General features: G+C 42.7%; 1 protein-coding gene across 11 annotated transcripts in view; it reads left to right on the plus strand.

Moving 5' to 3' along the window:
• The window catches only part of OSBP2 (oxysterol binding protein 2), a 268100-nt gene that overhangs the window by 133662 nt on the left and 120098 nt on the right, over window positions 1-14340 (plus strand). For 4 of the 11 annotated variants that reach the window (XM_056537244.1, XM_056537248.1, XM_056537247.1 and 1 more), the window contains one exon: window positions 6501-6584. The exons of the other annotated variants lie outside the window; for them this stretch is intronic. In XM_056537244.1, coding sequence (XP_056393219.1) covers window positions 6501-6584 — 84 coding nt within the window. The remainder of the gene's footprint in view (window positions 1-6500; window positions 6585-14340) is intronic. 11 annotated transcript variants of the gene reach the window in all.

The following is a 14340-nucleotide window of genomic DNA, read 5'->3' on the forward strand; positions in this document are numbered from 1 at the left end:
CAGACTCTTATCAGAGCTTGTACTAAGGGCTGGTTCACATCACGTTTTCTCCCATACGGGAGTGCATACGGCAGGGGGGAGCTAAAACCTTGCGCTCCCGTATGCCTTCATATACACTCCCGTATGTAATTAATTTCCGTCCGGGGTGAAACGTTCGGTCCGGTCAGCTCATTTTTGCGCCGTATGCGCTTTTACAACCGGACCTAAAACCGTGGTTGACCACAGTTTTAGGTCTGGGGAAAAAGCGCATACAGCCCAAAAATGAGCCGACCGAACGTTTCACGCCGGACGGCTCATTGAAATGAATTGCATACAGGAGCGCATACAAAGGCATACGGATACGCGAGGTTTTAGCTCCACCCTACCGTATGCGCTCCCGTATGGGAGAAAACGTGATGTGAACCTAGCCTAAGCCATGCACATGTGTTAGCAGCAGGACAGACCAAGTTTGTTGACTTTGCAGTGCTAACCAGCAGAGCTGTGAATGCAGCTCTGGAGTACAGATTTAGGGTACGTTCACATGGGCGGATTTATTTGCGGGTTTCCTGCTGCGTATTTTGAAAGGGGGCGGGCTCTTTGCGGTTGTCCATGGCAGATTTTCCTCTGCGGAGAATCCGCCGTAAGCCCCATTGAAGTTTTTAGGGTCTGCAGCGGAAAATCTGCTGTGGACAGCTGAGAGGAGCCCACCCCCTTTCAAATACGCAGCGGGAAACCCGCAAATCCACCTATGTGAACGTACCCTAAAAGTCAATAGTTAATGCAAATTATATCTATGTATAAACTGTAAAAATTGTGTTGTAAGGTGGACATACCCATGCTCTATTTCTCCTGTTACTATCTTCCGTCACAAAATAACGCCCGTTATTAATAACGGGCTATAACAGGTTAAAAGGGCAATTAGAAAAATCCCATAGACTATAATGGGATTTTCTAACGGCCGTATAGGATTTTGTAACTGCCATTTCTACAGCTGATTTTCAGACGGAACTTCGTACTGATCTTTAAAACAGAGTAATTTTGTAGTGTGAAAGGGGCCTCAGGCTCTTTCCTGCTCTTACATGTTGTCTACCACAGGGAATATATTACTGGGAAGACAATGGTAAATTATAGACCTTTCTTTGTAATAAGATTGTAGTTAAGAATTTCTTTCTTGGTAGTTCCTTTCTAGTAGTCTAATCTTATGTAATTATTATGATTTAAAATAAGTTCATTAAAAAATAATTATATATTTCTCTCCGCATCCGATTGTTACAGTCATTACAACCTTGTCACAAGTAATGACATAGAGTTAGCTGGTTGTGTAGTCATGGGATCCTAGTTAATGGCGAACCGTGGTGTCCACAAAGCAAAGCCATTGCAGCCATTTTCTTCTAGTTGTTGGCAGAATTGTCACATTGGCCAAACTGACATGTATGTGATTTGTTCAAGACCAAATGTTGTTACCTATCCACCGTATAGGGGATATCTAGCTTTTTGACGGGGGTCCAACTGCTGGAATCCCAACTGATCCCGAGAATACTTTTCCAGATTGAACAAGGAGGGCATGACTGTAAATTGTGAGAACTAGTTCTGCATAGACTTGGGTATGCATTTTCAGTAGCATTACAGTAGATACCAGGCTTTTATTTGGCACTTCACAAATCTGTGCAAAAGGATGCGGCAAGACTTTTCCCTTCCGCATAATTAGAATTCAGTTGCTTCTGCAGGAAACAGAAAGTCTATATTAGTCATCTGTGAGACTATTCTAGTGCGTTGGCAAGCATTGGCCTCTAGTACTCGTAGACATCTGTGGATTGGAGCGTGTTCCTACATGCTTCCGGTTGTGCCTGCTCTGTCGCTTACCACTTTGGCTCATTGAAGTTTGAGGGTGAATTAATCATGTACTGTTGGAGCATCTGCCTTGTTATATACCAGATGGACAGGCCGTTGATGCAATAATAAGACACCACGGTGCATTTCTCCAGAAGGAAAGCTGGGAAGCTTGTTTTTTTTTTATAATCTACTGTGTATATATATATATATATATATATATATATATATATATATATATAAGCAGCCAAAAAACATAGAGAGGTGCACGCCGTCACACGGGTACTGGTTAGGAGTCCCAACTTAAGTAGTAGTGGAAAGACCGCAGCACACACGATATATTCCAATGTAAAAAAGTGAATTTATTCCATAAAAACAGCAAGCAAAAAAGGAAGCTACGTTTCGGTAGTCTCACACCACCATCTTCAGGCATAGTGCATTGTGCAAACACTGGCTTTAAATAGCCACAAGTGACATCATGAGTTCAAATACAACCAATCAAATGCAAGATACAATAAATCACAACAAATAACAGAAAAGTGCATGTGCATATACTTAATAAATATTACATCATATATAAAAGAGCTCAAATATTGTGCAATCATATAATGTGCAGTTACATATAATGGTATCCAGAAATGAATGTGCAGTATACTGTCCATGTGCATTATGGGATACCAGCACAAGTGTAATAAAGTGACAGTGTAATTAAAAACAATATCGGAAGGGCATGAAGGGGGCGGAACACTCACCGCTATTACAGTATGTCAACAGGTTAGCGTGGGTCAGGATTAACTGCGCACATGCAGGCAAAAGCCCGCATCCGCACATCGGAGGGGAGGATCTGCCTCGTATCTCAAAGGATCAAGCGCAACCAATCACAAAGAGGCATCATGTCTCCTTAGAGATCGCAAGTGTATGCTGCGCCGTGCGGCCCCATAGCATGTAAGGGCAAATTCTACTGAAGCGAAGGGCAGAGCAGCCGGAGCGCAGTGCACAATGAAATCATAGATTCCAAGTGCAATGCGCTACAACGGGGGCTCCGGCAGCGCCAATCAAGCACTACAGGGGCTCACCAATTCCGGCTGGTCAGCTCATCCGCCAGCATAACAGAACATATTAAAAAGTATATATATATATATATATATATATATATATAAATATATATATATATATATATATATATATATATATTTATATTGCATATAAAAGGTGAAACCTGTTTGCATTTTTGAATACTACTAATTATTTGTACAACCTACAGCATCAAAAATGTTTAGTCACAATTTCACTTCTGTATTTTGTAAGTTAAAAACATTAGCAGATCATAAACAGGGAACAATTATAATGCTAACCACTTACATTGTATTGCCATGTAAAAGGGGCCTTAGTGTCTCCAAAATGTGTGAAAATGTTCCTGCCATGATGTACAGTAGTGACCAAATATTAGATCACAGTCAACTTCATAATTGGGCCAAAATAAGTGTTGGGCCACCATTTAAGTCTTCCATTGGCTTTTTGAGGTTTTTACTTATCTATGCCTTATACTATCCTTTTCTTGTAAAATACTCATATATACATTTTACTACAGTGTCCTCTACCAGCAGGGTGGGAGATAGATGTGGCCTTCTGGCCTCCTGCATATGGCTCTTCAGTTGGTGAAAGCCCAAAATATTATTGTGCACTAGTAACACCCAGGATGTACTAATCTGACAGGAACTTAGTGTTTCAATTCTTTCTAAATCCTTACTATTGTCAATATCTCTGCTTGCTTGAGGATTGGCTACAAATGTATATCAAAATCGCTTGTGAGCTTGGATTGCAAGTTGTATATTCACAGAATTGTTGTTTGGTATTCCAGCTTTTTTAATAAATAGAAATCACAGTGTGTTTTCCCATTGCAAAGGGGACTAAACCAGACCATCATTAAAGGGGTACTCCACTGACCAGTGTTTGCAAATAAATGTTTTGAATGCCGTTTTCACGCTGCCGGTGTAATGTCCATTTATTTTTTTTATTTTTTTTTCTGTTTAGGTGTGTATTCACCTTTGTGAAGAGCAGTTTGCTATTCCACCTGGATAGGGAATAGTTAATACTCTGAGCGAATGAGAACTCGGGTGGAGTTATTTATCCAGAGTTCTCCTGCATTCTGGTGCTGGTAATTTAGTTTAATGCCACTATGTCTGTTTGTGCTATATTCTGACTATGTCTGCTTGAGCATTTAGCTTGTATTTATCTTGCCATATTATCTGGATTTTTAGCCATGGTTATATAGCATGCTCCTTGTATTTTAGTCTGTGTTACATTAGTCGGTTTTAGGATTATGTTTGTTCGTTCTACTCTGTCTGTGTTCACATTGTGTCTGAGTCTAGCTTGTACCCTGTGCTCTGTATGTTATATTCCTGGTCGGTATTCTGGAGTCCATTCAGACTCATCCGGTTCTAGTTTGTATGTTATATTCTTGTTTGGTATTCTGGAGTCTATACAGACTAGTCTAGTGTTTCATGTATTATATTTCCGTTTCCTACTGGGTCAGCATTTTGTCCACACGGTGGAGTGTGTCCACTGGCCAGTAGCCTATTATTAATGGCTACTCCTATAGTGGAGTGGGGAGTCCAGTTTGTATGGTCTGTGTCCCAGTGTGAACAGTGTCCTATATTTATATCCTGTTTGGTTGATCTGATCTTCGTCCTTTGTACTTGTACCTGCTTGTGATAGTTCTTAGTAACTTACCTGTTCAGTTTAGTGTTTTGGCTCTCAGTTCTCCTGTTTAACCCCATTCATCTCCTAGTAGTTTTCCGTTTCTGGCCTGTGACCGACTATGTATATTATGTGTTTTTACGCCACTGTACTTTAGCGCAGGAAGGGAGCGGCGCCCAGTTGTTAATCCACCGTTTAGGGTGGATGGGCAAGTAGGCAGGGAGAGCGGTTTTAGGGTTAGTTTAGGGCTCACTCTCCCTGTCCCCCGGTCGGTCATGACAGCCGGGGTCGGCCTTGCCCTTCATGACATCACACCCATGCCCCCTCAATGCAAGTCTATGGGAGGGGGCGTGACAACTGTCACACCCCCTCCCATAGACTTGCATTGAGGGGAGCGTGGCCATGAGAATGAGCCACCAGGAGGGATTTGAGGCAATGATGTATTCCTGTAATTTACAAAAAGTCAGTGACACAGAAAACTTGTTTACTGTCTGTTGAAGACACCATGCCATTTACCACTGGTATGATCTGGTATGAGTTGGAATCACATGACCCAGCTGCAATAATGAAAGAGCTAATATACAACTTATAATCTTCGTAAAACTTGTGATGGTTTTTGATGCGTCTTATTGAGAAGTTATTAAGCTCTGTAGGAAAATCCCCCTTAACCCCTTAAGGACCAAGGACGTACCGATACGTCCTGAGTCCTTTCCCTTTCTATAACGCGGGGCCACGTCATAGCGGGTTGGGCCCGTGGCTAATAGCACGCGGCAGTGATCGCGGTGCCGCACGCTATTAACCCTTTAGACGCGGCGCTCAAAATTGAACGCTGCGTCTAAAGTGAAAGTGAAACCATGCCAGTTAGCTCAGGGAGCTGTTCGGGATCGCTGCGGCGAAATGGCGGCGTCCCGAACAGCTACCTTGCCTCCTGGTGTCCGATCGCCGAATGACTGCTCAGAGCCTGAGATCCAGGCATGAGCAGTCAAGCGGCAGAATCATCGATCACTGGTTTCCTATGAGAAACCAGTGATCAATGTAAAAGATCAGTGTGTGCAGTGTTATAGGTCCCTATGGGAGCTATAACACTGCAAAAAAAAAGTGAATAAAGATTATTTAACACCTCGCCGATTAAAAGTTTGAATCACCCCCCTTTTCCCATTTAAAAAAAAAAACTGTGTAAATAAAAATAAACATATGTGGTATCGCCGTGTGCGGTAATGTCCGAATTATAAAAATATATCGTTAATTAAACCGCACGGTCAATGGTGTACGCGCAAAAAAATTCCAAATTCCGAAATAGTGTATTTTTGGTCACTTTTTATATCATGAAAAAATGAATAAAAAGCGATCAAAAAGTCCGATCAATACAAAAAGGGTACCGCTAAAAACTTCAGATCACGGCGCAAAAAATTAGCCCTCAAACCGACCCATATGCGGTAAAATAAAAAAGTTATAGGGGTCAGAAGATGACAATTTTAAACGTATACATTTTCCTGCTTGAAGTTATGATTTTTTTCAGAAGTACAACCAAAAGTTACAAAATGGCGGGTTTTTTTTTCAATTCTGTCTCACAATTATATTTTTTTTTTCGTTTCGCCGTAGATTTTGGGGTAAAATGACTGACGTGATTAAAAAGTAGAATTGGTGGTGCAAAAAATAGGCCATAATATGGATTATTAGGTGCAAAATTTAAAGGGTTATGATTTTTTAAAGGTAAGGAGGAAAAAACGAACGTGCAAAAACGGAAACCCCCCTAGTCCTTAAGGGGTTAATAATAATAACTAAATCCATCATTTCAAATGGAAACAACCGAGTGTAATAGGTTTAAAAAAGGTAGAATGTTAATTGGTACAAGTGATACTGGTAATAAAGATGTAGGTGGAGGTGTTATATATAACCTTTAAACCATAATTTGTATTGACGCAGTAAAATCTACAAGGACACAGAGTTGAAGCAGTATTTTATTTATTTTTTTGTCATATAATCCACAGTTTTTCTGCAATGTGCCTGGCTGAAATGGTTATTTCATATTCACAGCACGAGAGGAGAGTGTCTAGAGAAGGAGTTCCGGAGACGTAATGCTGACATAAGAGAATGAGCAAGATTTAATAAGGAGTCTTGAAGAATAAAATCTATTAGCAACCCTGTGACCTGCATAGAAAGTACAGATTGGTGGAATTTGTAAAGACTTATGGGGAGATTTATCAAAACCTGTGAAGAGGAAATGTTTACCAATTGCTCATAGCAACCAATCAAATTACTGTATTAATATTATTTTTCATAGGCATTTTTTTTAAATAAAGGAAGCAATGTTATTGGTTCCTATGGGCAACCAATTTCCCACTGCACAGGTTTTGATAAATTTCCCCCTTCGTAACGATGGATTCATTTATGGCTTACACCATTTTTCTATCCACACAAAACCATTTCTTTCCTCTTAGCACACGGGGTTATGTCTTCTGTCTATAGCTAGAAACAGAGAAAATGGGAAACTTTAAAAGGGTTTTCTGATTTTATGAAAATGGAAATGATTGATTTTATAATGAAAAGTTATGCAACTTGAAGTTAGTGAGCAGAATCACAGAATCATTCTTGTTTAAAGGTGTAGTCTAGGGAATTAAATGTTTTAGACACTTATCCCCTATCTGTGGCTAGGGGATAAGTCTCTGATCGCGGGGGTCTACTCGCTGGGACATCTGCCCCCACCCTGCCTTGATTTCCTGTACGGGGCCTCTGCTACTTACATGGCCCTTGAGCAGAGCGGACCCCACCTTCCTGGAAAAATGCAAGTGACGGCCCACTCAGCCAATCACCGGCCACAGCAATGTCATGCCTCAGCCGGTGATTGGCTGAGTGTGGCGTTACTTGTGTTCGTTCAGGAAGGTGGGGGCCATAGGGCACCAAGGACACGTAAATAGCGAAGTTATGTGCCGGAGATCCCGTAGACAAAGATGTCCTAGTGGTTGGACCCCTGCGATCAGAGACTTATCACCTATCCTGTGGGTAAGGGATAAGTGTCTAAAAAGTACAGTTCCCTGGAATACACCTTTATATCTTTTACTGCCACATGTGTAAAGCTCATAGTATTTCTATCTCTTCATGTTATCCCCTCTACTGGATCCATAGAATTGAGTTAAAATATCCCTGGGAATTAACAGAGCACATGGCACAATACCCACATCCATTCTCTATGGGGCGTACGAACATTGCCGAGCACTGATCTTCTCAGTGTTTGGAGGTGCCAAAGATGAAGAATGAAGTGTTGGCGGTGCATGTGTCCTCCATTCACGGGGCCATTTCAACTTTATTCCATGGATATGCGGGGGTCATCAGTGAGCATGGTATCCACTATACTGTAGAAAGAGGATAACATCCTCAGATGGGAATGCCTCTTTAAGTAGTGGGAGGGACTGCTGCCCAAGTGTCTTGTGTCTCAGTAACTTCCCTTAGCAAAAATACAGCTGAAATGTTGAAATAATGTAAATTACTTAGGAAGCATTCGAGGCTCTGTGTGCAGATTCTGTTATATTTGATAGGAATGACTATTTAAAATGACACCCACCATAACAGAGCCCGAAGGATTTTAAGTCAGAGTAATCCTATGGACATCACTGGTGTATATACTGCAGGGGTCTCAAACTCAAGTTATCTGGGAGCCACTGGAGGTAGTGGCTGGGCGAGGGTGGGCCGCATGCGCCCCTCACATATAACGCCCCCATTATGCGCCCCTCACATATAATACCCCCATCATGCACCCCTCATCATCCACCAGCAACACCCCCCTCCAGCAGTAGCACCCCCATCATCCCCCAGCAACAGCCCCATACATCTTTTTTTATATACCTTGTTGATATTACATATTGACATTTAACCCCAGTGTTGCTGTATGCAGTTGGTGTCATCCCATACCTGTTCTGTGCACGTATGTTTTCCCCACATTGGGTAGCATAGTTTCCCACATTAGGTAGCATAGATTCCCCACTTTAGGTAGCGTAGATTCCCCACATTAGGTAGCATAGATTCCCCACATTAGGTAGCATAGATTCCCTACATTAGGTAGTATTTTTTCCCCACATTAGGTAGCAGTTACCCCACATTAGGTAGCATAGATTCACCACATTAGGTAGCATAGATTCACCACATTAGGTAGTATAGTTTCCCCACATTAGGTAGCATAGATTTCACACATTAGGTAGCAGCATGTTCCCCATATTAGGTAGCATTGTATCACGCCTCCCCCCCCTGACACACACACACAGACAGACAGACACACAGACACTGACGAGTGACGTCACTGACATCCTCCTGCGTGGGTCTGCAGAAGGAGGTCACATGCACGATGTCCCTCATCAGACTCAGGCCGGCCGACTGGAGACGGGGGTGGGGGTGGGGGTGGGCAGAGTAAGTGAAGGTAATGGGCTCTATTGGACAGGGCAGGCGGGTTTTGATCGTGGACGCAGATGAAGACCAGGGGAGGGGAGGTGTACTGGTGGCAGCGAGTACGCAGATGAAGACCTGCCAGGCACACACACACCGAGGTCTTGTGAAGTCTTTCGGCATTTAGCGCTACTTGCCCAAAGCAGGGCTAAATGCCTGAAGAAATCGCCTGCCTGGTGCCCGGAACTGCATGTCCCAGGCATTGAGCGATACAAATTACACATCCTTAGTGGAGGCTTCATCAAACCAACCCTGAGATGATGGAATTGTCTGTGGGCAGAAGCTGCGGAATGGCACAGAAAAAGATGGAACTACAACATTTCCAGTTGGAACTGCACAAAGATCTTTTAGACATGGGATTTATTGAGCAATAATTTAATCTTCCTGGAATACCCCTTTAAACACTATTTGTGACCTGAAAGTTGTGCAGATATTTCCAAAGTGTATAACACATGATATTTGTACCTGCTATTTGGTAAATGAAAGACCCGACTGTACTTGGCTACATCTGGACATAGGGAGACAAGCAGTGTTGGTTTCCATGGTTTCAAATCTTCCCCAGAAGCATTCGATATTGAAAACATCTGCCGAATATTATCTGCAGCCATATTTCATCCCTCCCGCTGTGCATCATGTGAGTTAGAGCTCCAAATACACTGTACACAACATAATGTAATAATCCAAAATCATTTCTTTATAGAAATCAGGATAGATCAATAACCAGAGGGGTAAAGATAATTGACCTCTTGAGAAAGGGTTTTACCCAAAACACGTGTCGAGGTGGTGGTGGTGGGGATGCTCCCTGGATACCAGCATGTCCCAATCGGGTAATTCACTAGCTTACTATATTGTTTGGATATGTTGATAGAGATCGTGTATAGAGCTGGTGTGATACATAATTATCTGTGCATTGTTGTCATATCCGAGGGGGGCTCTCCTCTGGTTGGTTTTGGTGTGTGTGTGTGTTTTAAGGGTGGGTTATTTAAATGGGAGTGCTATTCTTTTTGTACTGAATTTGGAATTATTAATCAAGATTACCTTTTTTTTATATTGTGTGACCAATCTTTTTGTAGGTTAGGGTAAAGATAAAGGGCCTGATGCTAAATCTGTAGCAGCCCCCCCCCCCTTCCTCTGCAGCCCGGGTGTGGCCCACTTCAACATTCTGCTATGTCTGCTTAGGTAGCAGAGCGGGGACGAGCGCTGTCAATCATACTGAGGGGGCTTGATTACAGTGCAGCAGACAAGACTAGGTAAGTATAGCTGCCAAATATTATCTGCAGCCATATTTCACCCCCCCCCCCCCCCCCAACCTAAAGGGTACCGGCCACGTGTTAAATATGGTAAAATCTTCTTCCTCACCATCCCTGGGGAAATGTTCCTGCCCACAGGGCTGGTGAGAATATATAGTTTGTGTCCCCCACCAGCCCCGTAAGTAGTCCCCTGGGCGGATTGATAGTCTAGGTGGGGCCCACATTAATGTTTGGCTCCATCTGCTGAGGGAGCACAATGGGGATGAGCGCTGTCAATCACACTGAAGGGATGTGATTAAAGCGCAGCAGACAGGATTAGGTGAGTATAGCTCCTCGCTCAGGGGGCTACTTACAGACCTGTGGGGACACCTTTGAGCTATACATCCTCACCATCCCTGTGGGCAGGAACATCTCCCACGAATGGTGAAGAAGAAGATTTTACCGTATATAATGGTTTGCCATGTGTTATATATGGTAAAATCTGATGACAGGTTCCCTTTAAACATGATCCATTGCGTCTCCTGACATGTCTGTTTATGTAAATGTGTGCATTTCCCACAAAATAAACATTCTGAACCATCTTTTCTTATAGATTTGTCTTGTGCTGTTCCTCTAATTCTAAAAAGTTAAAATAACATAGGAATGACACAACACAGAGCTATAAGAAAGGATGTTCCCGAATTGTTGTTTCATGGAAAATTCATGTTTATACTAAAACAGTCTTGTCAGAAGGAGCACAGACCCTCTAAGTTAGGAGTCCTGTAAAAGATTTTGGATCTTTACATTTTATCTTTACACCATTGGTTAATATTGTCCTTGTTTCTGTACAGAATATAGAAAAATATGGTAAAGAAATGGGTTTTGGTTTATTGTGCACAGTGTATTAGTTCTGCATTGTTCGGAGTTCCAGCCCACATCATCCGTTCTTACGTGGCTGAAAAATCTTTAAGCCATATCAGACACCATGTCCCAAGTGTGACAGTAACCTCTACACGGCATTTATTTACGCCCATGAAAATTACACAGGCAAAATTCACAAAAGCAAAAAAATATATATTACACAACCCAAATATTAAATACGGTATATAAATATTGTATTTAGCATGCAATAATATTATGGAACGCCTAAAGTAAGGGATAAATCTACTGCTGCCAGTACCGTAATGGATTTGTAGCGAGAAAATCCACTGCACATTAGAATAGAAGCTAAGAGGATTTTCTTCTATGTAACTGTACTGTGGGCAAGGTTAAATAAAAAAACAAAAAAAACTATACTTATCCCTACCTGCTTCGCTATCTCAGTTATGGTCCTCGATGCACCTCCTTGTGTCTGTGTCCCCTTTCTGCTCAGCCGTTGGCCGCAGCATTGTCCCCCTTAGTCTGAATACCCTATTAGCAAATCACATTGACCTTACAAAATTCTTAGCAAATACACAACACAAAATCCGATGTTTGTGTATTCAGCCTAATAAGTGTATATATAGGCCACAATGTAATCTCAAGACAGCACCTTTCCATCTGTCCTAATAGGGCACATATATAGTAGGGAGACAATATGTCACTTGGGTTCCCCCATGTGTTTCAAAATAAAGAGAGATACTGAAATGTAATGTAAACGAGTCAAGAGAAAAATATATGGAGGCACTATTCTGGAGAAAGCCCAAATATAACAACTACCACTTAAATAATAGTCCTGCAAAAACCATGTTTACAATAATATGCAAGGTGGTGCGGGGGTGCTAGGAAAAGCCAAAAATAGAAACCAAAGTAACATCAATAAATGGGAGAGTTCTTTCACTCACAGCAAATCCGCCATTCAATACGAAGAGACCGTCATGGAGATTCGGAGGTTGCACAGGGGGCTCAGAGGTTACAACCGGTAGTTTTGTGCAACAAGTGCACTTCTTCAGGCCTCAGGCTGGAAGAAGTGCACCTGTTGCTTGAAACTAGCAGTTGTAGCCTCTGAGCCCCACGTGCAACTTCCAAATCTCCATGACGGTCTCTTCGTATTGAATGGCGAATTTGCGGTGAGTGCAGGTGCTCTCTCATTTATTGAAGACCAGCTGAGTACCCGGCTTTGCCCGTTTTTCCTTCCTAATCCTTGTTGGGGAGGAAAATCAACATATCTCAACCTCATATCTCAACCTCATATCTCACCGTCCTATCCTGACCTCCTATTCCATCCTCCTATCCCAACCTACTATCCCGTCCCCATTTCCTATCCCCATAGCCTGTCCCCATATCCTGACCTTATATTCTGTCCTCATATCTCGATCTCATATCCCGTACTCATATCCTGTCCTCATATGCTGTCCTCATATCCCATCCTCCTATCCAGTCCTCCTATCTCGACCTCATGTCCCGTCCTCATGTCCCGTCCTCATGTCCCGTCCTCATATCCCGTTCTCATATACCGACCTCATATCCCGTCCTCATATCCCGTCTTTATGTCTCATCCTCATTTCCTGACCTCATATCCAGTCCTCATATCCAGTCCTCATATCCCATCCTCATATCCTGTCCTCAGGTGGGACTGATTTGTGATGAAGATATTGTAAGCTGAAAATAGAAGGGACATGGCTTTGTGGGACTGGGCATGATTTGCAAGCGAGACCGATGCACAAAAAGGGTAGATGATAAAGGGTCGATGAGGTGGGGCTTAAACAGTGGGCATGTCTTTGTGAGATGGGGTGTGGCTTGCAAGCCGGACTGACACATTCACCAGATGCAGAGCGGAGCTTGTGGAGTAAGGTACTGGAAGTCCCATATACTTGCATGGGACTTGAAACAAAAACCCATCTTTTATATAAGGGTGTAGGTAAGGGTTAATTTAACTATCATATATTTTTATTTGACATATAAGTAATATGTGTACCAGTTATTATTTACATATCTACAGCTGTACAGAAGTTATGTGGGAACAAACATTTCCCATAGATTTGTTTGGACTTTAACCCCTTGGAGACCGAGCCCATTTTGACCTTAAGGACCAGTACATTTTTTGCAATTGTGACCACTGTCACTTTAAAGGGGTACTCCAGTGGTCAACGTGTTTTTCTGTTTTTAACTTACCCTATTTGTTTTGTTTCATTTCTATTCTTGTTGTTTATCCTACTCTATTTCCGTTCTTTGTTGTCTTTTTATCCCCCACTTTATTTTCTTATCTTTGCTTCTATTTCCTGTTTCTTGCTGTGCTGAAAACTACAAATCCCAGCATGCCACATGCATTGCAGGTTTGGGGCGGCTCCTTTTTTCTTGTTTGTTTTTTCCGCCCTTTACCCATCCTACTATTTTCCCAGGTCGGCCCCCTTATACACAGCACACTAATATAATCAGCCTTGGTTGGGATACACTGGCATATACACACAAAAGGGACTACAACTCCCAGCATGTGTCATTCAGGAGTCTTCAGTCTGTGGTATAACACCAGCATGCTGCCTCTGTAGTCTCCTGGGGGTTGTAGTTCACCACACCTCTGTAGGGCATACACCAGTGTTTCCCAAGCAGGGTGCCTCCAGGTGTTGCAAAACTACAACTCCCAGCATGCCCTGACAGCCTTTGGACATGCTAGTAGTTGTAGTTTTGCAACAGCTGGAGGCACACTGGTTGGGAAACACTGGTGTAACATGATGTGTATGCTGAATAGGCAAGAACAGTGTTTCCCAACCAGTGTACCTCCAGCTGTTGCAAATCTACAACTCCCAGAATGTCCTGACATACTTAGGACATGCTGGGAGTTGTAGTTTTGCAACAGCTGGAGGCACACTGGTTTGTAAACACTAGCATACACACACACACACACACAACAGGGACTACAACTCCCAGCATGTGTCATTCAGGAGTCCCCCCTTCACATATAGAGATCATTCCCAGTATGAGATTTATTCCCCTGCAGTCCATACATCCCCAGCCCGTGCACCTTCTCATCCTCCCCTTCAGATAACACTTATCTTCTCTGTGAGGTCCTTCTCCTGTACAGACCTGTGTCCTTAGAATACAGAGAGGGGGGAGGGGAGGAGCTGTGTACTCAGCTGGATGAGATGAGGGGGCGTGGCTTATTCCTCTCATGCAGACAGAGGGGGAAAAAAAAAAAAAGCTGTGACATCTTGTCCACAACAAACTCAGAACTGTGGACGACAGTAAA

Source organism: Hyla sarda, chromosome 1, assembly GCF_029499605.1.
Source record: "Hyla sarda isolate aHylSar1 chromosome 1, aHylSar1.hap1, whole genome shotgun sequence".
Lineage (NCBI taxonomy): Eukaryota > Metazoa > Chordata > Amphibia > Anura > Hylidae > Hyla > Hyla sarda.